At 32.8% G+C, this 25,966-nt stretch overlaps 2 protein-coding genes across 3 annotated transcripts in view; both read left to right on the top strand.

Moving 5' to 3' along the window:
- LOC144847824 (rab-3A-interacting protein-like) overlaps positions 1 to 7,554 on the top strand; it is a 43,010-nt gene extending 35,456 nt beyond the window's left edge. For both annotated transcript variants that reach the window (XM_078704359.1, XM_078704367.1), the window contains exons 7-10: positions 2,466 to 2,674; positions 3,811 to 3,910; positions 4,605 to 4,671; positions 5,337 to 7,554. In XM_078704359.1, coding sequence (XP_078560485.1) covers positions 2,466 to 2,674; positions 3,811 to 3,910; positions 4,605 to 4,671; positions 5,337 to 5,404 — 444 coding nt within the window. In that variant the 3' untranslated portion in view covers positions 5,405 to 7,554. The remainder of the gene's footprint in view (positions 1 to 2,465; positions 2,675 to 3,810; positions 3,911 to 4,604; positions 4,672 to 5,336) is intronic.
- Positions 7,555 to 8,731: 1,177 nt separating this feature from the next.
- The window catches only part of LOC144848367 (uncharacterized), a 55,666-nt gene continuing 38,431 nt past the window's right edge, over positions 8,732 to 25,966 (top strand). The window contains exons 1-2 of the mRNA XM_078705093.1: positions 8,732 to 8,946; positions 23,909 to 24,099. Of these exons, the coding sequence (XP_078561219.1) occupies positions 23,952 to 24,099 (148 nt within the window). The 5' untranslated portion in view covers positions 8,732 to 8,946; positions 23,909 to 23,951. The remainder of the gene's footprint in view (positions 8,947 to 23,908; positions 24,100 to 25,966) is intronic.

Here is a 25,966-nt window from a genome sequence, read left to right on the forward strand (position 1 = left end):
TAGCGATACACGTGTACAATACAAAAATAAGATCACTTGAATTTATTACCTAGGATGTCCACATTTCCTCAAAATACGTGTGGTGTAAAATTTTATAACCAAAAAAAATGAAACAACAAGATTAATAACATTTAGTTAAAACTGTGGCCCTGTTCTGCCATGGAGTAATCACTCCATGGTAGAACACAATGTCGATAACATTTCGACATCGAAATGCTATCGTCTGGCTTACGTAACAGAATCCACGACGCTCATTCAGGGTACAATAAAAATAAAAATGAGATCGCTTGCTTTTAATTAACTATCCTCGAAATGCGTGCCGTGTATAAAAAAAAACAATTATTAAGATTAATAATAATCTTCAGTTAACTTGTCGTCGAACTGTGACCTGTTCTACCATGGAGTAATCACTCCATGGTAGAACACAATGTCGATAACATTTCGACATCGAATTGCTATCGTCTGGCTTACGTAACAGAATTAGCGATAGGCCTACACGTGTACAATACAAAAATAAGATCACTTGAATTTATTACCCAGGATGTCCACATTTCCTCAAAATACGTGTGGTGTAAAATTTTATAACCAAAAAAAATGAAACAACAATATTAATAATATTTAGTTAAAACTGTGGCCCTGTTCTACCATGGAGTAATCACTCCATGGTAGAACACGATGTCGATAACATTTCGACATCGAAATGCTATCGTCTGGCTTACGTAACAGAATCCACGACGCTCATTCAGGGTACAATAAAAATAAAAATGAGATCGCTTGCTTTTAATTAACTATCCTCGAAATGCGTGCCGTGTATAAAAAAAATAAAAACAATAATTAAGAATAATAACCTTCAGTTAACTCGTAGTTATCGGAAAAAAAAAAAGAATCTTCAGTTAACTCGTCGTAGAACTGTGACCCTGTTCTACCATATAAGTATAATCATTCTATGGTAGAACACAATGTCGATAACTTTTCGACATCGAACTGCTATCTGAATCCTTATAGTACAATACAGAAATCAAAATTAATGAGATCGCTTGCTTTTATTATACCCAACTATCCTCGAAATACGTGGTGTATACATCGGAACAAAATGAAACAATCAGATTAATAATATTCAGTTCACTTGTACAACTGCGACCGTGTTCTTCAATAATAAAGTCATCACTCCATTGTAGAACACATTGTCGATAACTTTTCGACATCGAACTGTTATCGTCTAAGGGTAAGGCCTACATAGGACTACACGTCAATAAGAGCGCATGTTTTATCACCATACTAGAAATGGATATGGGGTAAACTATACAAAAAAACTATTACAATACATTTTAGGTTAACTCATCATGTTAGTTGCCATTAATAACTCAACAGTTCAACAACATTCAATTTCCGACATCGAATTGCTATCGTTTATTAAATGGAGTAACAAATAATATGGAAGGAGCTAATTTCGTATGTGTTTGTTATCGAAATGTGTAGTAATAGTATGTAATACACAAAATTAAATTTTATTCAGGCTGTTTCAGTGTGCGGTTAGGCCTACATTAAAAATTGTACTCATTTTCGGGGTACTGTAGGCGCGCCTATGTTACAGCAGCAGGTATGTCACTAAACACCACCACCACGCGTCGATACGTACTTCGTAGACTACACTACGGACTGCACTCTGGCCGCCGCCGTGGCGACATCGAACTGTCATCGTTTTGATAACGAATCTGCTTACCAGTAAAATACTGTTTGTTTTCATTATTAAATTAACTATTTTGAACCAAAAACATTTAAATAGCTAAAATCTAGTCTTAGGCCATGGTCAGGTTTATAATACACACAGACCTAGGCCTAGCCTTGATTAAGTTTTCTTCCAAGCCTAACGTGGGCCTGTGGAGGAGGCCTAAAGGATAGCCTGATATTATTTGCGTAGCCTATAATTTTCGTTGTTAAACAAATATAGGGGGCACAATTGATGGAAAATAACTATGTTTAAGTCTTGTAAATGCAAATCTGTCAATCAAAACATAACACACCCAACAATTCGAAGGGAGATAAACAACTTATCAGCTCTTATCGGGTGTGAAGTGTGCCTGTATCGGAGCTTCCTGGCAACATATATTTGGTGATTTCCCTAATCTACAAATAGACGTCGACGCGGTAGCGCGTTTGTGTCTAAACTGTCGAACTTTTTTCCAGCGGGTCTCCCAAATCCTGATTCCGCCGTTAAATATATCAAGTATTTAGTTATGAACAATAATACTATGTTTGTGGTATGAAATGGAGGCTTAGTTGGATGCCATCTTGATTTGACGATTACTGCAGCATATTTGCTGTGAATTATTTTTAGTAGGCTATGTAGGCTAACAAAAATGAAAAAATGAAAATGGAAAAACAAGCACTTCCTCATCTTGTTTATGAATACTAGCTAATTAATAATTAATAAATTAATTAATAATTGTTATCATTTTTTAAAGGCGGATCCAGTAACATTACATGAGTTTGAAACATGGAAGAAATCACCGTCATTGTCCATGGAAAGTGCGTTCATGAAACGTATACAGCTAGAAGATGTGCAACCGTGTTTGACATTCCCGAACAACGCCCTCACTGAAATGGTCCAAAAATGTGTCCTAAACAACTCATTATGTATAGAACCAATTCATGGTTCACAAAACACAAAAAAGTAAGCAATGATACATTAAAAATTATTTGGAATAAAGTAGAACTCATCATTTGGGAAAACATTTTTCAGGGGACAACTTTATTAACTTTACTATGAAACAGATGAGGGTCAATGTATGAACACTCTAACCAATTCATCGTATTCATTTATTCATCAGTGGAAAATTACTTCCATTTATTGTCATTTGCATATAAAATATACATAGAAATTATCTTTGCTCTGAGATACAAACACAGATAAAAGAAAAACTAACAAAACAAACAATTACAAAGTGTTATATCGCTCTCATACGGTTTACTGACAAGAATTTAGTGCCAGAATGGCAGCTGGATAAAAGCTGTTTTAAACCTATTTGTACGAGAGATGATAGACCGGTAACTCCTATGACACACTTTGTTGTGTCTATGAATAGGAGTTCTACTGTAGTATGTTGCCATGTCTATATAATGTATTCTTCGTCTTCATCATTGTAAGTTCCACAATAAAAATATTATTACAGAACTAGAAGGCCTACCAGAAGTAGTGGCTGTGTGTGACAGTGGCTGTGTGAACTAGTACACCAGGGTAACCCCCTACTCGTCTCAAAAGATGTACTAGGTTCTTTAAAGTGCACATCAGCCTGCGTCGGGCTGGTTAGATCGAAGAGAACGCAAGAAGGATTTCAAGTTGAAAATAAACGACTGTGGACTACTTTACCAAATGATCTTAAGGATGAGTTTATTTTCAACTTGAAATCCTTTTTGCGTTGTCTTCGATCTAATCTGCCCAACTATTAACTTTTTTCTTTCTTTTTTATTTTTACTTATTTTATTTGTAGACTAATTTTATTTTATTGACAAATTTTTATGAAATTTTTAAAATGAGGGGTAGCTGACTCATTTGAGTTACAGCAATGTATTTTGCTTAAGTTGCCCCTGCCCAGCATTTTTCATCTCTTTTTTTTTTATTATATACATATACATTTATATTGTATATTGTATTGATTTTATGCTGGTCGAATAAATCAACCAAACGAAATGAAAGAAGCAAAAAGGGGACATTTTGTGTACATTGGACCTATGATTTATAGTCCTTATCCGAGAAGACTTGTTCTACCACCATTCATCCATGTTACTCTTTTATTAATTTATTCACAGGATGTGTGCTTTGACCTCCGAGAATCGTGTTTGTAAATATCGTTTAAAGTTGGAAGATTCTGATAAATGGTGTGATGTTTCTACGTCAGCAAGAAATAGAGTGAGTAATTCTAATACACCTTTTTTCATTTAAAGTACTAATTTCACTTCAGTTTATGTTCTGTATAAACTATTCACTATACAGCATATACTATTTCATTGTATGTACTATTGCACTTTCATTACATGCAGTACGATTTCACTATATGAACTATTTTGCTTTATATACTATTCACTATACAGTATATACTATTTCATTGTATGTACTATTGCACTTTCATTACATACAGTACTATTTCACTATGTATTTTTTCATGGTATGTATTTCATTATTGTACTATACCCCTTTCACACCAAAAGCAAAACTCCGGTCACACAAAACATTAAATGACTTCTGAGACTTTTGAAAATAATTATTAAATTAAAAGTATTAAGTAAAATGATTCTAATGATCGTCGCTATGTAAACAAACAAAATAGAGGGTGACATTTACAATTTTATTTTATAAACCCCAGTGTTGCTAGGTTGGTTTGAAAGGGGTATCTCCGAAGTTTCTCAACATTTTGAATGGTCATAAACCCAGAGGTGTTTCTGGAGATCACTCCGGAGTTTTGGTGTGAAAGGGGTAGTATTTAACAATATTATTTCACATGTTCAGCCAATCAATTACCAATGCTTTAGTTGAAAAATTGAAATAAAAAAATACAGAAGATACAAAAGCTTTTTTTAAATACATATTTAAATTTGTTTTTCAGATTACTGCCGTATGCAATTGTTTCACATATTTACGCTACATACAACAAGGTCTTGTTAAAAGTGAAAGTAAGTGTTATCAATTTGAAACTACATTATGGTTTTAGTAAGAACATTTTTTTGATGTGTTGTTACCGCATGATTTGTGACTTCGGCTTTGTATATTTGAACCTAAAAAAACAGCGACTTACAAATAATACTTACACAGTAATAGGAAAGAATTGTGACTTCCATAACAAATTTGACCTTTGCAATTGTTCGACAAAGGCAGAGTTGACTGTATGTATGTAGTATACTTCTCATACCTGAAGTTGATTGGTAAAACTTTTGGTAATTGATGAAATGTCCCAAATTATTTTTAATAAAATAAGTGAATGTCAAAGTTTTCTTTCGACATACAATGTGGATCAGTTTTACATCAAAGAAAGCTCTGTCTACACTAGTTTGACAAAAAAGTTTGATGTGCTCAAATATAGTAATGATATACCCAAATATGGTAGTGATATTACATCATTATGTCCATATTTGGGCACATCACTTTTTTTTGTCACATAAAGTTAGATAGTGTAGACAGAGCTTCATCGCATCATTCAGGCTTTAGCGTAGTTGATGTATTTCTTGGTTGAGGCATTATTCTTTCTTTTTCTAAGTTGTTGGTTGGAGTGGGAAGTTCTAATTTAATGAAATATATCAATAATCAATGATAATATTGATTATACTCTTATTTTTTACAGCAATTGACATGTACTGGGAAATAGTACGGCTCCGAAAGGAAATTGCGTTGGCAAAGTTGAGTTTATAAATTCAATGTCGGACGATTGAGATATAGAACAACAAGATGACTTAAATCCATTAAGATGTTAAGAATGACTCTTTGATATGTATCTGTATCTCTTGCCAAGAGGTCAAAGTTCACAGAGGGTGGGTGTTACTTGGTGATGTGGATTTTTTACTACCGAGTAAAGTTGAATGTGTCTTCCTCCATTTACAATCTTTTTTAGTGTATGTTAAAAACGTCCATATATGGACATGATGATGTCATATCACTACCATATTTAAGCATATAGCTACCATATTTGGGGCACCGTCGTAACACTTTTTTTGTCAAACTAGTTTGATAGTGTAGACAGAGTTTCAGTGAATGTTAAATTTTATTATGGTCGTCTTCCAGGTCTGGCAATTAGTCCCGAAAATAATTATAATAGATAGTTCATGTTCATATATGGACATGATGATGTCATATCACTACCATATTTAAGCACTTATAAAAATATCAATAGAAGGATTATTATTAACTAAATTATTATATGAGAGGGGCAATCTATGGACGAAACCATCCTTAGTACAGTTAACTCTATTAAAGGGAACAACTAAAAGGTCCTTACAGCATGAGCAAGGTCTATTGATTTTAATAGGGAAAAGGGAACATAATGAGGTATGAAAAATAGAATTAACACATTTAATAATATAAATAATTATATGTGCATGAAAGTTAGTATGATTTGCATAGAAATCTCATAAGGTGTTTCCTAAAAGGTCACTACATAGTCCTCATTAAATAAGCATGATTAATAACCGAGTTATTCGGAGGCATTCCCAGAACTTCAAGTTCCATTTGTGCTAATTAAAGTCTTTCTTTTGTATCTTGTATTTAGCGGTTTAAGCTTTGTCAATGACACTATCAAACTAATTTGAAAAAAAAATGAGTGATGCCCAAATACGGGAGTGATATGACATCATCGTGTCCATATTTGGGCACATCACATTTATTTTTCACACAAAATTTGATAGTGTAGACAGAGCTTTATATATATTCATATATATATATAAACACAGTAGGCAAAGAACATTAATATATATATGTGGTATATTTATCTTGTATTTAGTATACCTCAAATGTATGGTACTTATCTTGTTCTAAATTACAAATGTACAACTGGGTACTTATCTTGTTTTTAAATTACAAATGTATGATGGTACTTATCTTGTTCTAAATTACAAATGCATGGTAATTATCTTGTTTTTAAATTACACTTTACACAGTACATCTATTAGTATTAGAATTAGTATGAGAAAATGGATGATTCTTAGCCTGTATTCTACACCCGTCCCTCTATACATTAATCGTCACTAGGTATCAATCAATTAACATGTGGCCCTTTGTTCATTGATAGACAACATTCTTCCATAGAGAGTTGGGGGTGGGGGAGAGAGTTTGGGAGGGATGGATACTTTTATATAGACCGTTAATGTATGAAATTATGTACGTATAAATTTATAAATAAATGTTTACAAGATATATCTATGTTTATAAGAGTAACAAGGACAACACTATCAATTCAGTCAAAAGCACTGCTAATTACACAAGGCACCAACAACAAGAAGATTTTATTTTCTGTTTTTTGTGCACATAAGTTGTGCTATGTTTATGTGTTATATTCCTATCACTTTTCATTTACACACATTTTTAAATTTGGGTAGTTGCAGAAGCTATCATAACATTGATTATTGCGTGACCACACAGATGATCATAACCACCATGTATAGAATTTCCCATCACTTTTGTAGCTACCTACATTTTCTGAAATCTTGATAGTCATGGAAGCTATCACAAAATTGAAATGTGAGCATCCCGGGGTGATCATACACAGAAATAAACAAAATTGGTTGTTAAAGAAATTGCAAATTTCTGAAATCTGGATAGTTGCAGACGCTATCAGAACATAGTATAGTGATCTATGGAGGAAAAAATAATAATAAATATTTTTTCCTCTATGAGTGATCATAATTGTCAATGTTGGTGGCTTCCAATCAATTGTGCAGTGCTTTTGACTCTTTTGATTATCATCAGTATATTTTATTAGGCAAATTACAATTAATTTATAAATATTAAATGTTACCTCTATAATTGAATATCTGTGTATTTTATATTGTAAATAAAAAACCTAAGGTACAGAATTCTGTTTTATCGTTTATTGTCATATGATGTGATAAAGCGTCAAAAGATTCACTGTAAATGTACGTTGAACCAGAAATAATGAAAAAAATTAAAACATAATTGATCACCCTTGATGGCTGTGTGAAATAAGTGCGAAAATGTCCCAAATGATTGTAAAATCAAAGCGGTAGTCCTACTGTGTTTGATCGACTGGGTGTGATCGACTAGTGGATCCGATCTTATAAACAAAATTCTTTTTATCAAACCAATGGTACGAATTACGAGATTATAGATGGTAAGAAAAGAAGGTATTTACCATTTAATTTCGTAATTCGTACCATTGGTTTGATAAAAAGAATTGTTTGTATCATAACTTGCTTAGCAAAAAAATTCAACTTTCTTTTAAGTTTAAGTCCGTTTAAAAATAACCCAAACAAATATTTGTACATATTTTTTAGTAGCCCAATCTACATCCTTCTCATGAATTCCCTTGTCAAATCTTAAGTCAGCAGTTCTGATTATTTTAACAGACTGACTTTATTTAGTTCAAACAGCTGAACTTTATATTAATATTATATTTGTTGTTAGGTTCGATTAATAAATCAAAAGACAAATTGAGAACAATAACAAAACATTTTGGAATACAATGTAGTGTTGCAATAAATCATATAAAGTAAAGTATAGTAATGTTGATTGTTATATAAAAATTAAAATTGTAGGTTGTTGACACATTGAACTTTATTAAAGTTACGTATGCCCACAGGAATTATTATATAACTTATGTAACACAACCCAGAAGGAGTTTGAGCCAATTCTATATAAAGGTTATATTAATTCAGACATTCTACCAAAAACATTGTCCATATTGAAGGCCAAAAACAATACATAACAAAAACATACATATATTGTGATCTATGCATATTTTCCACTTTTCCCGGGTTGTTTACTTTTTCGTTTTTATTGAGTGAGCTGTCTACATATTTTGTATGTCTAATTTTTATTTTTTATATTGTATACCACGGTGTAATTCACAATAAATATTATTTTCAACAATGTTTTCTGCTAAAAACCATAATATTGTATATATCGCCCTCTAATATTCATGCAGTCTGAGCATGCACACAAACAGCAAGAGAGCATTACACAGCCAGCTGCATAATAATAACCGAAAAGTTGACAGCGAAAGCGAGTAGTAGTTTTTCTTGGCTGATGAAAAAAAACAACACTTTGTAGGATTGTCGTAGTCAAATATGGAGGAAATTATTACTGAAAATTGAAAATGAGCTCGATTGAATATCGGCTCTACCGTTTTACGGGATATATTCACAGGATACTACCCTACAACGTTTTATTTTTCTTCTATGGTTAGCTAATTAGAAAACGTCAAACGCATTTTGGAGCAAGCAGTAAGCTAAGATTTGTTTTCTTTGTTGTTATCGTCGTTTTGTGGGCTGGGCCAGAGGAGGCGCTGTGTGTGCCAATGGTGTACGTGCAGCAGCAGCACACCAGGCAGCTGAGAGTGAGAGAGAAACACAGCTGATTGTTGAATTGACATTTCAATGTCAAGGCCTAGCCTGGCTCAGTCTGTCTAGCCTATTAGTAATTACAGGCCTAGGCCTATATGCCTATTTACACCAAGTTTCTTTTAAAATTAATTTATCTCTAATATTGATGAATTATTGTTGTTTTTTAATAGGTAATAAAAAATTTTCTTTTCCTTTTTGTTCACTGTTTTTAACTGAAGTTTCATCCAATCCTACACAGTCTAGGTAGGCCCTATTATTAGAGCCTAGGCCTACTCTACTCTAGGCTAGACAGAGTCACAGAGAGAGAGATAGGCCTAATATAAGATTATAGGCTAGGCCTAGGCTTATACGAATTTTATAATCTGGCTGCAATACTTAATTGAACGTTCGATTTTTCATCTGAAGGCAGGAGACTTTGGCAAGACTGCATGTCGCATCGCTCCTTGTCTGGTCTTGATAAATATCCTCCAAAACCAGCCACCTTCCATTTTTTTTTTTATTTCGGCTGTTGGCATGATGTACATTGACCATGTGCTACTCAGTGAACTAGCAAAATGCTAACAATATAACAAACTATTCGATTGATCTTCCTAAAGATGAATTTATACATGACAATTTATACATGATATATGACAATAAATATTTTTTTTTTGTGACCATATTTAATGAGGCTGATCCATCCAGCAATTGCTGATCATTAGGGACCCTCAGAGGTTCACAAGACCAACATATACACAAGATGCTCTACATAAACAAAGTCTTATTACAAGTCTTTGGGATTGAAATTGTAATTTTATCCTTGGAAAAAATCCCGACATGTGACAGGACTTGAACCTAGGACCTTTGGGGTGGTAGCCAAGCATCATAACCACCAAGCCACAACTCCACTCCAATCAAATATGTGACAATTTATACAGTATATGTGACAATTTACTGTATATGTGACAAAGTGACAATTTATATGTCATAATTACAGTAGTACTCATACACTGATAATGTTTGTTTTTTTTTTATCCTCAAATAAATCCTATAAATGTGTATTGAAATGTACAGTACTTTGCCCTCTACTGAATACATTATATATTATACTATGAATTATTAATAATTTATCGCTCTTTTACTGTTTTACAGTACAGTAGTTAACCTTGAAAATTGAATTGTCAATTTATTAATGTAAATGGTACAAATTAGCTTTTAAACTATTCATTTTTTTATTGCTGCTCATATTGTCAATACCATTGAGGAACAAAATCTGCTCGAAATAGTTATTTTGCATTTTTAAAGGATGAAAATTTAAGGCATAATCTAGATTACTAGGAATTATTATTTATTATTAATAATATTATAATGTAATAATCGCTGTACAGAACAGTCCCATGATATTAATAATGATCATCAGATAATTTTATATAACACACCTAATGTATCGTGTGATTTGATTTTGTAATTTTTAAATTATTGTGTGATGTGGTGGGCAAAAATATTGCGTGACCGGCGTCTCATCCTGAGTTTTAGTTTCACTGTTCTGTGTATACAGTATTTTGCAATAGAAACAGGCTTTTGTCCTTCATTCAAAACGACTTTATTATACGGTAAGCCCGAGGCTTTCTTTACAATGCCATTTAAAATTGTCACAAATTTGTAAACGGGGCATTCCACAGTATTTGGTCCGTGGGTTTAAAAATTTCATTTAGTGATTTTGATGTAACTCTTGGCCATTTCTTAAAGTAGACATGTTGAAGTTTATTAAATAACATTTTTTTTATTTTTCTGATATTGATTTTTTAAGTTATTGAATATTAAATATGAAAAAGTCATATTTGGCGTTACGGACGGGACATTTTTAATCCTATTTATTTCATAAACTATGCATCTTATTACTGTTTTTTCAACAGATATAGTTACTTTATGTCTCAATAATACATAATCAAGTATTTAATTAAATTTTTGTTGTTTATTAATTTCATACATCCATTTCAAATTCATAAATGTCCCGTCCGCGACGTTTTAGGCGGTTTTTTTACATTTATTTTAAAAGTAATGATGCAAAAATCTTGATATTTCATTTTCTCCTCCTGAGAACTATATCTCATTATATTATGAACAAATTTTTTGAAAATTTTAGATTTTGATGAAAATATCATATTTCAAAAATATATTGTTACGGACGGGACATTTTTGTTACGGACGGGACGTATCATTTAAATCCTAATTATTTCACAAACCATGCATCTTTTAAACATTTTTTTGCCAGATATAGTTACTCTATGTCACTATTGTACATATTCAAGCATTTTATAACATATTTTGTTTATTAAATTTCATATATACATTTCAAAATTCATAATTGTCCCATCCGCGACATTTTAATAGTAGTTTTATGGTGTTTTTTACATTTCAGTTAAAAGTATTGATACCACAATTTAATATTTTGTTTTCTCCTTTTAAAACTATATGCAATACATTATAAACAAATATTTTGAAACTTTTGGTGAAAATATCATATTCAAAAATATATTGATGACATTTTTCGTAGGCACGGGACAGACATTTTTGTTAAGGACGGGACATATCATTTAAATCCTTTTTATTTCATAATAAAACCATGCATCTTGTTAACATTTTTGCCCATAAATATACTGCAGTTACTTTTTTTTCAAAGTAAGCTCCAATTATTCATAATATTAATATTGTTTATTAATTTCATACTTGCATTTCAAAATTCATAATTGTTACTGTACTTCTGAGACATTTCGATTGATTAAAATTGTTATTTAATTCCTAATTTTAAATCTTAATTTTCAACTCCCAAGGATATTAAATTGCAATAGATTTAAACAAGTTTTTTAAAACTTGTATTTTTTAATTAAAAAAACATTACTATCAAAATTTATTGAATGTTACAGATGGGACATTTTTTTTATGGATGTGATGACAATATTGTAAGAATTAAAAAGTGTTTTTGTACTGTAGGATGAGAAGTACTGTACAAAGGTGTTAACTGTTGTTTATTAATCACAAAACATTGTGGTCTGTATTTAAAACAACAACCCACAAAAGAACAATACCTAAATCCAAAACAACATGACCAGTATGAATGGGAGTATTGGGTGCGGTCATCGCTTTGTAGATTTCATTCTTTGGTGAATTTGCAACCAAAAACCTTTTATAAATCAGATACTAAATAATTAAGATTGAATTTTAATAGAAGTAGGCCTACAGTTATTAAATCCAAGAAAGGATAGAAGGAAATTTCAGATGCAACTTGGATCCACTATTCACTAAAACAAATTCAGACGTCAAACGCCAACGCCAATTTTTAAAGATTCGCCTTAAATGTGTTAATATCTTGAAGTCTTGTTTAATATGCCAAGCATAACTTTTATATTAGTGTAAATAAATATTTTGATAACATTTTACAATATTGCTTCTCGTTATAACTCTTCGAATAATTAATTTTATAAATAATATTTCATATTTATGAATTTTAATATTTTCACTTGACATAAACTTTTAAACAGTGTTTCAAAGGTTGAATTATATTTTGACTTGTAAATAAAAGATTACATTGATGTAAAAAACTTATTTTTAAATTTTTTTAATAGCAAAATTATACAATTTTTTAACGTGGACAAAGTTGTCCTGTCCGCGACGTTAGAAATGTCCCGTCCGTAACGACATATAAATCATATTTATTAATAAATTTTCAGTTCAATTTTTATAATTAACATTCAGTTATCTAAAACAACTATCTGGCAACATAATAATACAAAACAAATTTTAAAATCTCTTTTAAATGAGGAGAAATATTACAATACGTAAACCTTCTCAAAAGTCATGTCCATTTGCCGTCCCATCCGCGACGCATACAATTTTCATAATAAAATTTTTTTTGTACAGTCTTTTTTCTTTTTTTGACTTTCATAATAAACATTGGCCATATGTGTATACATTTATTCTACTTTGAATCTTGTATTCTTTTTTATTTCTAAGATATGTCTAGTTATATTCTCAAAAATGTCCCGTCCGTAACAAAAAAATACTGTGGAATGCCCCAAACACAAACACATTTTTTTATATTTTCGTGCACATATTTTGATTTTTTGTTTGTAATCCTCTATTATTTCAAATTCAATACAATAGTTTATGTTTTGCACCTGACTAGATTAAATAAAATATTTGTGACATCAACTGGTAGCTTGTACATTGACATCTAATAAAGTTATAATTGTCAATAATGGCCTGCAATATAATAGTAAATCGTAATGGAATAATTATTGTTTAAAGGTCATAGTTGATTCTAAAAATAACCCATTAGTAATGGTGGAAATCCAAAACAAGTCTGTGAAACTACTATAAAGGTCCTATACATTTACTGTTCACTGTACTGTATGCATACACTGATTTTAGTAAACAGGGAATATTTTCAGATTAAATCCAGGTAAAAATATTTATAATTACAGTTTTATTAATTATTATAAAGTTGTGAACATGTCTTGATGATCTTCCAAAAGTACTAAGACGAAGATTTATTCATAGACGAAGATAAAGTATAGTATACTATCAGGTATCTCTAACTAACACTAACAGTCAATATTGCAGTTAGTAATGTGGACTGTGGAGAATTATATAATTGTCCGTCTTTAAAAAACCCATTACTTTTGGACATTTTTCTGTCCTAAAACCTAAAATTACTGTACAGTTTGTAACCTTATTAAAGTTTCATTTCAAAGCCACTTCCTTGAACTAAATTCTCTTCCATTAATTTTAGCAATCATATTCTCTAATTTTAAAACCAAGTTAAAATTATATTTTGGATATAACCAATGATTTTTAGTGGATGTCTGCCCACCATCTCTGAATTTTGATTTAAATATCTAGTCACAAATTTTATCTTTTATAAAAAAATTTAGGATACTGTAACAGTAAATGTAGTAATTTGATGTTCTGATTGATAACTGTCTGTAATGTTAGTTATTTTGTGTAGAGGACATCTTTAAGTCCGCTCTGTACTGCAGTAGCATACTTGTATCCTCTTGAAATAAAGTTGAATAAATTATTTGTAATTAAATATTAATACCTGTACATCATTTAACAATACTGCCATTTTAATTGTTTTTGATAAATAATTTTTTTCAAGAGCATAAAGTAGTAAATTCCCTAAATTATATTTACTGTAGTTCCGGGATCAGAAGAAAAATTGTGTCAAGTGGCTTAAATTAAAGCTCTGTCTACACTATCAAACTAGTTCTGACAAAAAATTATGTGCCCAAATATGATAGTGATACACAAATATGGTAGTGATATGACATCATCATGTCCATATATGGGCACATCCCATTTTTTTGTCACAAAAAAGTTGATAGTGTAGACAGAGCTTTAGTTTTTTATTCCTTGTTCAACAAGTTGTTTTATTTTCTCCTTATGGAAATTTTAGATAATCTAGTAATCTGTATCACATGTGCCTTTAAATTTGACAGACGGTACAATAGTTTACAATTCCAATGTTGTATAAAACTATTAAAATATGGAGCTAGTGTAAAATGTACTGAACAGTAGGCCAAAAAGTCTCCCTCCCTCATAAGCAAACATGGTTTCCACTATGGCACAATGTAACGCAACAAAGTGGCGTAACAACGCAAAGTGCTGTGTTGCGTATTCACAAGTCCGAACCGAAAATGCAAACATTGCTGCAAACATAGCTACGGGAAATCCATTTGATTTCAAGCAATGACGCAAGAACACCAGAAACATTACAGTGCATGATGAAGAATGCTGGTAATCTGGTCTTGTTCAAGTACTGTACTGTACGTACTTGAAAATGTGCTGACTCTTTCATTTTTCCTAGTCATTCTCTCTTTTCAGAACACGTTTCTATACTAGTATCAGTACTGTAGATGAAATTATAATGATAACACTGTACCATCATGTTTTATACTGTCTGCACTGCAATTATGAGTGATTATGACATACTGTATGTTCTAAAATTAGTATCCAGTTTCTAGGATGTACGTAAATCTTCTAATAGTACTGTAACCCACACTCTAATAGTAATCCCACTTTTAGTAACTCACCTTATAAGTCAATCTATAATAATAACCCACTACTCTAATAGTACAGTAACCCATGGGGGTTACTATTAGAGTCACAAAAACTTATGATGCAGTCGTATTTTGAAAATAAGGAGATAATGCATGTTGATCTCGGGAGTGGGGAAGGATTAATTGTTTTTGAGTTTATAAAATAAAGTTCAACCAAATTTGTTTATTCCTACTGTTTTATTATTTTGCTATGAGTTGCTGACCGAAAAAGTTGGGGCTGGGTTACTATTTTCAGGTGCCTAATTTAATATTAGTAATAGTAGCCAACTACTCTAATAGTAACCCACCCTAAAAAACAATCAGAGAATAATAACCCAGGGTTACAATTGGGAGATTAACGGTACCTGTTTGTATGATAATACAATAGGTTTTACTACAAACTGCAAGTACTACTACAAAAAGTAATTCAAAAATTATTTACTTTTATTTAAATTTAAATCCTTTAGTATTTTATGAATAAATAATACGAGTAATATTAATATATTATAACTACAGTACTGCAAAGGTTTATTGCTTATTGGTCCGTTATATACTGTAATATACGAAAGTAATTTAAATAGTAAAATATTTTAATAAAATACAATAGCTACTGTATACAATGATAAATAAAAGGGTACAGTATTTAATAGCTGATGCAAATGGAAAAATTTGCTATAACGTTAACCTTTGACATTTTAGCAAATTTGTCCAGGTCAGTCTTTAAATTAGCAAGGTCAGTTACCTGCTGTTAATTTTATGAACTTTGCAAAACCACTCAAACGAAAGAAAGGTTTTCTAAAAGGAATTGATGTTATGGTTTTATAGGATCTTTTGTCTTTACGGATAGATATATTTAGTACTACTGTTGGAATCTATGTACTGTATCCTACTGTGCAGTATGAGATAATGATCACACATAATAAAACAAACAAAAAAAAAGACCCTTATGGGGCTACCTGTAGGCCTACTATAGTATTCACTGCAAGTGTATAAAGCTCTTTTACACTATCAAACTAGATGACAAAAAAAGTGTGCTGTGCCCAAATATGGTAATGATGTAATACCATCATGTCCATATATGGGCACATCACATGTTTTTGTTACATAAGGTTTGATAGTGCAGACAGAACTTAACATTTTTCTAATGTTTTGATTGATTTTGTTTTAGTATGGTATAGTACAGTATATTGGCTAACTCCACTCCACAAGCGCTTCAAATGTATTTATAAGCCCCAAATGTAATTTGCACTCTGTACACAATAACATTCATAAACACTCCTTATTTCACTCCATACTACAATCTTTTATTATAGCTGTCACAAGCACTTTACTATCAGTCTTAATAGTTCTTTACTCACACAGAGGTGCAGGCTTATTGTACATAAAGCCTTTATAGAACCTTGCCATTTGTCACTGATTTGTTACGATTTTTTTTTTTTTTTTTTTTTTGCAATTTTTTGTTTAATACAGTATTTATTCTCCATGGTTACACAACAATGTTCATGGTTACACAGTTTTATACAGCTGTTGTTGCTGAATTAATATAGCTGAATAATACCATTAGGTAATAAAGTACAAGGAAAGATAGCCAAACAGTTATTGTCTGATATTACACCTACAGTACTGTATTGTACAAAAAAAAGCATTTCGTATGGAGTGGAGTTATAGCCTGCCCTGGTGGTTTACTGTAGATGCTCAGCTGGGTTCAAATCCTGTCAGATGCCAAGGGGTTTTTCTCATCACAAAACAACTCCACTCACAAAAACTTGTAATACTAATACTAATAGACTTTGTGTAGATCGTCTAATGTGTAATGTTTTTGTTTGTTATTGAATAATAATAATTTATTTGGAAGGTATTTGTAAACCGCTTTATTAGCCACTAGCCTTAACGGCTATGTGGCTATCTGACCTTTTCACTCCAGGAGACTTGTCTCCAAACTGTCATCAAATTTTTAAAAAATATATAAAATAAAATTACATTTTTATATTACCGCAGTAATTGCATTAATGTCCAATCTAACATCTTCGTTTATTGTAGTGATTGCCTAGAGTCTTTTAATCACTTCTATTTTATTAAGATTTATTTTAATAAAAATTATACTCTTTAATAATAAATATATTTCAGAATAAATATTAAATATTTATCATCATTGTCATTTTTAAAATCAATTATCTCCTACTGTAAGATAACAATTTCAATCCATGCCAACAAAAGTAACAATTTATTTGTCAAGACTCTTGCACGGTATTCATTTAGACAGAAAATATGTCTGATTTTCCAAGTATCTCGGTAAAGAATTTGTTAAATGTTTACTGGGCGTTCAAATCAATATGGAAAATGATTGGATATATGCATGACATATTATGTAGTGATGATTTCATAAGAGTCAATTTGCAAATCAGTTTTTATGGTTCAATTATTATGCAAACTTTCGTTGCTCAATGTAGCGTAACGATAGGATTAGATTTTTCTCGACTTGCAGACAGCTATTGTATTCAGATAATTTTTTAGCAATGTTTTTGGGGATATACTTTCAAGAATAGTTGAAATATGTCCTGATAAATTTTTAGTGCAATTAGTCATACACCTACAGTACAACACAGTATATTTGGCCTAAAAAACTGATTTAGTGAGTGAGTGGCCGAGCGGTTAAGACAGTGGAACCGTAATTACGTAGCCATAACATCGGCAGGAGTTCGAGGCTCACTCACTCCATGGTTCTGGTGGTAGAACGAGTCTTCTCGGATAAGGACTATAAACCGTAGGTCCAGTGTACACAACTAGCTCGTGTGCACTTTAAAGAACCTAGTACATCTTTCGAGACGAGTAGGGGGTTACCCCGGTGTATTAGTACATCACAGCCACTGATCACAAACTGGGCCCTCTGGGAGACCAGTCTTTGACTGAAGAGGTTACCCAGTATAAATATATATTTCAATCAATCAAAATCAATTTTTAGTCGTGTACAACGCGACTCTACAGCTCACTATGTTGGTCGGTTGGTCGGTAAACACTAACTTCAGCACGCGACTGCAGCCATGTATATGGCCTTGTTAATTTCATCAAATTCTTCCTTAAGCTTGATTCCCACTAGGACGTAACGCGACGTAAGCAATTTAAACCAATCACAAGCTGTGGATCATCAAAATTTGCACTTGCAATGTTGCATTGCGCTTACGTCCTTGCGTCCTATACTGGGAACCAAGCTTACCTGGGGCCAAATTAAAACATTTTTTTTAGTCAACTTCTACGTTTGATACTTTCATTCATTCATATTTATTAGAAACCATCCGAAAAATAAGGAATTTATAATTTAAATTGGATGCAAAAACAGGAACTGTTTGAGGGATCGAAACTGAAAATAAGACAAGCAAAATATTAACATAAACATAAAAAACTGCTGACATCATTAAATTCACCTGACTCTAGGTCCCTGGCATAAAGTTACTTCATAGTGCAATAGTTGAAAATATCATTAAAGTGGATAGAATGGTGATAGTGTAGGGCTACACAATACTAGTGCTATGGCTATAACCAGGGTCTGCTCATGTAAATAATTCTTGTTTACGCTAATATTAGTGGCTAACCCAATATCAACAATCTGCTAATGTCAGTGCACGCCTTATTGTTTGAATAACGGTGCATGTACATATTTGATCAAGTCTCGCTGCAAGATTTCAACATTCCCAATGTGTTAATTTGAAAATATAGTAAAATAAAAGAAGTAGAATAATTTGCTTTATAATATGTTTCAAACCTTTACATTCACAATAGTATTATTCAAAATGTTGACCCAACATATTTGACCCTCCATAATGTAACACAGACCCCTGCCCTGATAAAATCCCAATCACTATTTATACTGTATACCAACCACACTACTGTAGTATTAAAGATATCCCCTTCACCTTCCCTCCCCACTTCGAGATCGTTATTATTTCAAATGTTGTTTAAAATCTTCCCATGGTACAGTACAATTCCGGTCAATTTGATCCTATGTTTATAGTTTTATACCCATGATTTGTGAATTGTGTTTAAACCCGGATTTGATACTTGATATGTGATGGACAAGGAAATGATTGCTGTTTAGGGAGCGTGCCCAAATGTTTTTACTCCGTTAATAGACTTTTAAATGCGTTAATAATATGCAAAACGTTAATGAGTTGGGCGGTCTGTACTCAGCAGAGCGTATCATGGTGGTTAATACTGTACAATGAAATTGAATTTACTATCTAACGCGTACAACGGAAGAACAACGTCCGTTGTTTTCGTCCGTTAAACGCCGACCTAACAGATCGTTTTTATATTCGTTAAACGCTCATTTAACGGACCCTTGTACTGACAATATCACACCACACATTACAGAGTTCAATACAATAATATCTAATAATAATATGAAGATCGACGGCAATTGCTGTAGAAAGGGCCTTGCTTGAAACTGCAGATGATGTGGTAAACCGTCATTTCGACGGCAAAAAATGCTGTTAAAACAACATTACCCAACATTAAATTATCAGCATCTACAATTCCACAATTTTTGTTGAACATTTTCAACTTATAGAACATTCCTATAATATACTAATTTTTTGTTTAGCATGCTTGACGTTAATTCCTTTTTTATTTTTTACCCTGTACACTTGACCGAAAAAAAAAATGGCGAAATTGTAAACACAGATAAAACCCCGACTGTCGTATCGATAGTATCAGCATGTATAGCCTTTATGGAGACGGTATGGACCAAACAATATAGAAACCGGTCGCCGTCTATCTAGAGCTAAAACATTTACTGACTGTAGCTGCCGCGCGAGGAGTAGCAGTGTCCAAAAACAGAGGAGGAAACTTTGGGCGATATGACGTCACGTTATTAGCAAGCACATGGTTTTTTTTATCACCGCGAAGCGATGTACAACACGCACCACAGTGTTTTTGGCCAGCCTCCGTGATGCTGCTGCAAGGGTGTCATGTTTATTACAAAATACTAAAAAAACTGTGTACATGAACAATTATTGTATTACGTAAATAAATCATTACTTTAACTATCGCTGACCTCGAATGTGTCCAAAAACAGAGGATGAAACTTTGGGCGATATGACGTCACGTTATTAGCAAGCACATGGTTTTTTATCACCGCGATGCGATGTACACACGCACCACGGTGTTTTTGGCAGCCTCCGTGATGCTGCTGCAAGGGTGTCATGTTTATTACAAAATACAAAAAAAAACTGTGTACATTAACAATTATTGTTTCTATTTAGGCCTAAATGGTGTAATAGGCAAAACACTTATACAGTATATATATAAAATAAATATATAAAAACAATGTGCAATTGCCTTCTTGCAGTAGGGAGGCGTCGCAAAAAAGGGAATTCCCCTACTTGCTCTCAACCAAGGGCGAATTTACTATTCAGTGCGTTGTTCCGTTAAGTGCGTTGTTCCGTTAAACGCCGAGTTAACGGGCGATAGATGACAGTATATAGAGTATGCATCATTCGAATACCCATCATTCCCGGAGTTTACTGAGTTTTTGTGTCCGTTAAACGCCGAGCTAACGGACGATAGTATTGAATGACAGCATAATATAGAGTATAGCATCATTCCACAGGTTACTGAGTTTGTGTCCGTTAAACGCCGAGCTAACGGACGATAGTATTAAATGACAGAGTGTAGCATCATTCCACAATTTACTGAGTTTCTGTGTCCGTTAAACGCCGAGTTTACGGACGATAGTATTGAATGACAGCATATAGAGTATACCATCATTCCACAGTATACTGGGTTTTTGAGTCCGTTAAACGCCGAGCTAACGGACGATAGTATTGAATGACAGTATTATATAGCATCATATTCCACAGTTTTACTGAGTTTTTGAGTCCGTTAAATGCCGAGTTTACGGACGATATTATTAAATGACAGTAGGCCTATTATATAGAGTGTAGTATCATTCTACAGTTTACTGAGTTTTTGTGTCCGTTAAACGCCGATTTAACGGACGATAGTATTGAATTACAGTAGAGTAGCATCATTCCACAATCTACTGAGTTTTTGTGTCCGTTAAACGCCGAGCTAACGGACGATAGTATTGAATTACAATAGAGTAGCATCATTCCACAATTTACTGAGTTTTTGTGTCCGTTAAACGCCGAGCTAATGGACGATAGTATTGAATTACAGTAGAGTAGCATCATTCCACAATCTACTGAGTTTTTGTGTCCGTTAAACGCCGATCTAACGGACGATAGTATTGAATTACAGTAGAGTAGCATCATTCCACAATCTACTGAGTTTTTGTGTCCGTTAAACGCCGATCTAACGGACGATAGTATTAAATGACAGATAGAGTATAGCATCATTCCACAGGTTACTGAGTGTTTGTGTCCGTTAAACGCCGAGCTAACGGACGATAGTATTGAATTACAATAGAGTAGAATCATTCCACAATTACTGAGTTTTTGTGTCAGTTAAACGCCGAGCTAACGGACGATAGTATTGAATGACAGCATATAGAGTATAGCATCATTCCACAGGTTACTGAGTTTTTGTGTCCGTTAAACGCCGATCTAACGGACGATAGTATTGAATTACAGTAGAGTAGCATCATTCCACAATCTACTGAGTTGTTGTGTCCGTTAAACGCCGAGCTAACGGACGATAGTATTGAATTACAATAGAGTAGCATCATTCCACAATCTACTGAGTTTTTGTGTCCGTTAAACGCCGATCTAACGGACGATAGTATTGAATTACAGTAGAGTAGCATCATTCCACAATCTACTGAGTTTTTGTGTCCGTTAAACGCCGATCTAACGGATGATAGTATTGAATTACAGTAGAGTAGCATCATTCCACAATCTACTGAGTTTTTGTGTCCGTTAAACGCCGATCTAACGGACGATAGTATTGAATGACAGCATACAGAGTATAGAATTATTCCACAGGTTACTGAGTGTTTGTGTCCGTTAAACGCCGAGCTAACGGACGATAGTATTGAATGACAGTAGGCCTATAGAGTAGCATCATTCCACAGTACTGAGGTTTTATGTCATATACAAATAACAATGCATCTGGGGAAAAGGCAGAATCCCAGAAAGATACAGGATCTTTGGTTGCTTATGCAGATTGCAATCAGCACATTTTTTTCCGTGAGAAGAATTCCTGGCGTTAAATAAAGTGTACCTTTCGAAATCCATGTTCTTCACAGTCTGAACTGATACAATAAATTATTAAAAAAAATATTGTCTAAAGTGCAAATCTATATTTGATTGTTTAATTAATGAAATGTTATGGATAAGAGTTGAAACCGTCACAAAATGGCTCAGTCAAAGCAAAATTATTTAACAATTTTAACGAGAGGAGAAGCTTATCTTTCTAGGCTTTCTTTGTTATTAATTGTTTATAGTGTAATCTAAACAATAGCTACGCGATTGTCTGGCGGTGTACTTTTAACGAATCGTTCATGGCCTAGCTCTCTGTAGTGCGGTATTCGCGTCGATATCATGTTACATCCAGGGATCAAAAATGCGTATTTTTTTTCAGGTGAAAGTCGGCTATTAGAAATTTAGACACGTGTCGCCCGACGTACCAGGCTAAAAAATACCATGAATCGGATCGTAAATAGTATGCTTAGACCTATATATTTTTATTTTACCGTGTAGGCCTAGGCCTATATATATTTTTATTTTACGGTAGGCCTAGGATACAGTATAATACATGATTATTTTAATAATAAATATAATTATAACATAACATACGAGCCCAAAAAGCTATTAAACGAATTAACAATCGTGTTAACAACGCGTTGTAACAACAATGATCGGACTGCTAATAACCCGTTATTTTGAGTCATCATAGGATTTCACGCAACATACCATAACAAGGACTGTTAATAACGCGTTGGAATCATCGTTACGCAACACTGAACGGCATGTCCGGTCTCCCGTTAATTACGCGTTAAACAATGGAGTGATCATAACAGCATAGTAGCTAGTAAACGGAGGGCTTGATATGCCTCACTGAACACGCCCAACCCCATTTAAATTAGCTTGCATATAACGGTAAATCGTTAAACTAGTTGCGTTACAACAAGTTAAACGGAGTAAAAACATTTGGGCACGCTCCCTTAATGTTATGCCATTGATTGGTTTGCACTGCTGTCTGAATCCAAATAAAGTGATGTAATATGCTAAAGCTCTGTCTACACAATCAAACTACTGTAGTTTGACAAAAAATGTGTGATGTGCCCAAATATGGTAGTGATATGCCTAAATATGTAGTGATATGACATCATCATGTTTATAAATGGTCACATCACATTATTTTGTCACATAAAGTTTGATAGTGTAGACAGAGCTTATGTGTGGGCCAGTCATTACTAATGATGGCATAATACTGAGAAAAAAAAAGCCAATTCTAGACTTTGTTGGCCCGTTTCTACTGATCAAGAGAATACATGTATTTAAATACCGTATTTTGAACGAGTTGTATTTTCTTGGCAACAGAAAGGATCCACAAAAAACAAACCATCATTAAAATACGGTTTTACAAACCCCTGTATATTCCGGTCACGGGCATCCAATGCCGGTTTTTAAAAAAGGTTTTTGTGGAACAATTTTTAGCTGCAGCACGATTCTTTATTATAAAACTGTTTCAAAGACGATTTTGAGGGGGATTTTCCAATAGAAACAGGCCTAGGCCTTAGAGATTATTGTAAAAAAACGGACTTGTCCAACTTTATTTCATTTTTCCTTTCCTCTCTTTTGTAGACCTGTGCCTTCAATGTAATGTTTTAGTCATCGTCCACACAACATGTCAGAAGAGTACCAAGAAGAACAGTTAAATTCTTTAATTCTGGAGTTATCTAAAGACAGCACCGACCAGTGCCTAACTAGTCTTCTTGATCCAAGAGGCAATTTCGCTTTTCTTTTACAAAACTGTCTTGTTCATTGGAAAGATGGTAAGTTTTTTACATTGGATACATGATTCTAAACTAATTTGACAAAAAAGTGTGAAGTGCCCATATGTTTAGTGATATGACATCATCGTGTCCATACAGTACATGGGCACATCACATTTTTTTGTCACATAAAGTTTGATAGTATAGACAGAGCTTAAGATTTATTGTCAGCAACTTGTTATAGTGTAGCAACTCAACTAACTGTAAATAACTAAATTATACTGTATATTCTCCGTATCTTATGATTTCCGCAATATATCCAATATGCTATTATAAACTGAAACTATATTTTTGTTTGTTTTTAAAAACAAATTTTTGCAATATTATGTTTTTAAACATTAAAGTGTGGAAGACTTTCATTTTTGCATTTCATAACATTTATTTACAAAATTGAATTGGATTCATTCATATTGCAGTGCCTGCATCATAAATGTCTGCATTTAACTAAACTAAAATCATATTTTTGTAGTCACAAAAAATGTAGTTAATTTGCCATGGAAACACACCCCTGCATGTTGTAATGATCAAAATTAATTCATTAATCCCATGAATGTCAACTCGTCCAAGTTAATGAACTCTAAATGACTCTTTGGAGTAATTTTATATTGAATAGGATTTTCAAAGAATCTTTAACACATTAAAATAGAATTTGGTTTCCAGCAACTACCCACATTGTGTATTTTACTTGGTAGTGGTTCCCTGGAGTGTGATAACCTACTAGAGTGTTTAATGAACCTGGAATGTTTTTATGTGATTGTGAAGTTTAATGCTGATTAGTGTCGAAAACATAATGCATAAAGGCGTTATTCGACTGGTTGCTTACTGTTTGGGCTTCTTGCAAACGATCTACTCGCACTGCTCAGATAAAAACATCCGCGGAGCTAACTGTAGAGATATCCCCAAAACAGACCAGTCATTTTTTGGTCAAAGTGAACTTTAAGTGACATTAAAATGGCCTGCAGTACTGTATTCAATTAAAAAAAATGTTTTCTTCATGGGAACAATATCGTTAAATATAAAGGTTCCATTGTATGGCTTCACAGTAGAACAGTATATTTTCAGGAGGAAAATATACTAAAAACAAATTTGTGTGTGAATCAACTATACAATAGATCTTTGAAATCAATAGGCTGATTTGTGTACAATGGGGATAGCCTTCAACAATACTTGAATATTTTGAGTCTTCAATACATTTTATACTGTTGCTATTGTTGTACTAATTATATGGTAACAATGTTCTATTGATTATTCCTCTGGTTTTAAACAGGTTTATTCTTTATATTGATGTTTTTTCTTCTTTATTATTATGCTTCATAGGCTGGCCTCGTACAACAGTTAAAATCGCTTATATTCAGCAACTACTGTAGTGACGACAGCCAAATTATGGTCCGTACCATTCCCTACCTTTTCTAATGTCAATTTTTAAGCACCATTGACAACGATCTCATGGCACTGTAGACTTGATTCTTCTCTTAGGGTCACATATCATTGCTGACCCTCTCTTATCAGTTGTTCACCACAGTGGCTGTGTGTGAACTAGTACATAAAACTCCCTCATCGTCTTGAAAGTTTTTTAAGTGCACACAAGCATTTTGTGTATTGGACCTAATGTGCGGTTTCTTTATTTGAGAAAAATATTGAGTCATCAAATCAAGAAATCTTACCAAATTTTTTGTAAATGTCATACTGTTATAATTTTTCTCACAATTTATTTTGAGATTTGATAAATTTATCAAATTTTATTTTCAATATAAAAACTTAATTAACATACAGTAAGAACTAGACTTGCCCCAAGTCTGTATTTTTTGTCTTTTTTTTTTATTTATTTGTTTTTATTTCGACCGCGATTTTTGTCTGAAAATACAGA

Source organism: Antedon bifida, chromosome 1 (genome assembly GCF_963402885.1).
Source record: "Antedon bifida chromosome 1, ecAntBifi1.1, whole genome shotgun sequence".
NCBI lineage: Eukaryota > Metazoa > Echinodermata > Crinoidea > Comatulida > Antedonidae > Antedon > Antedon bifida.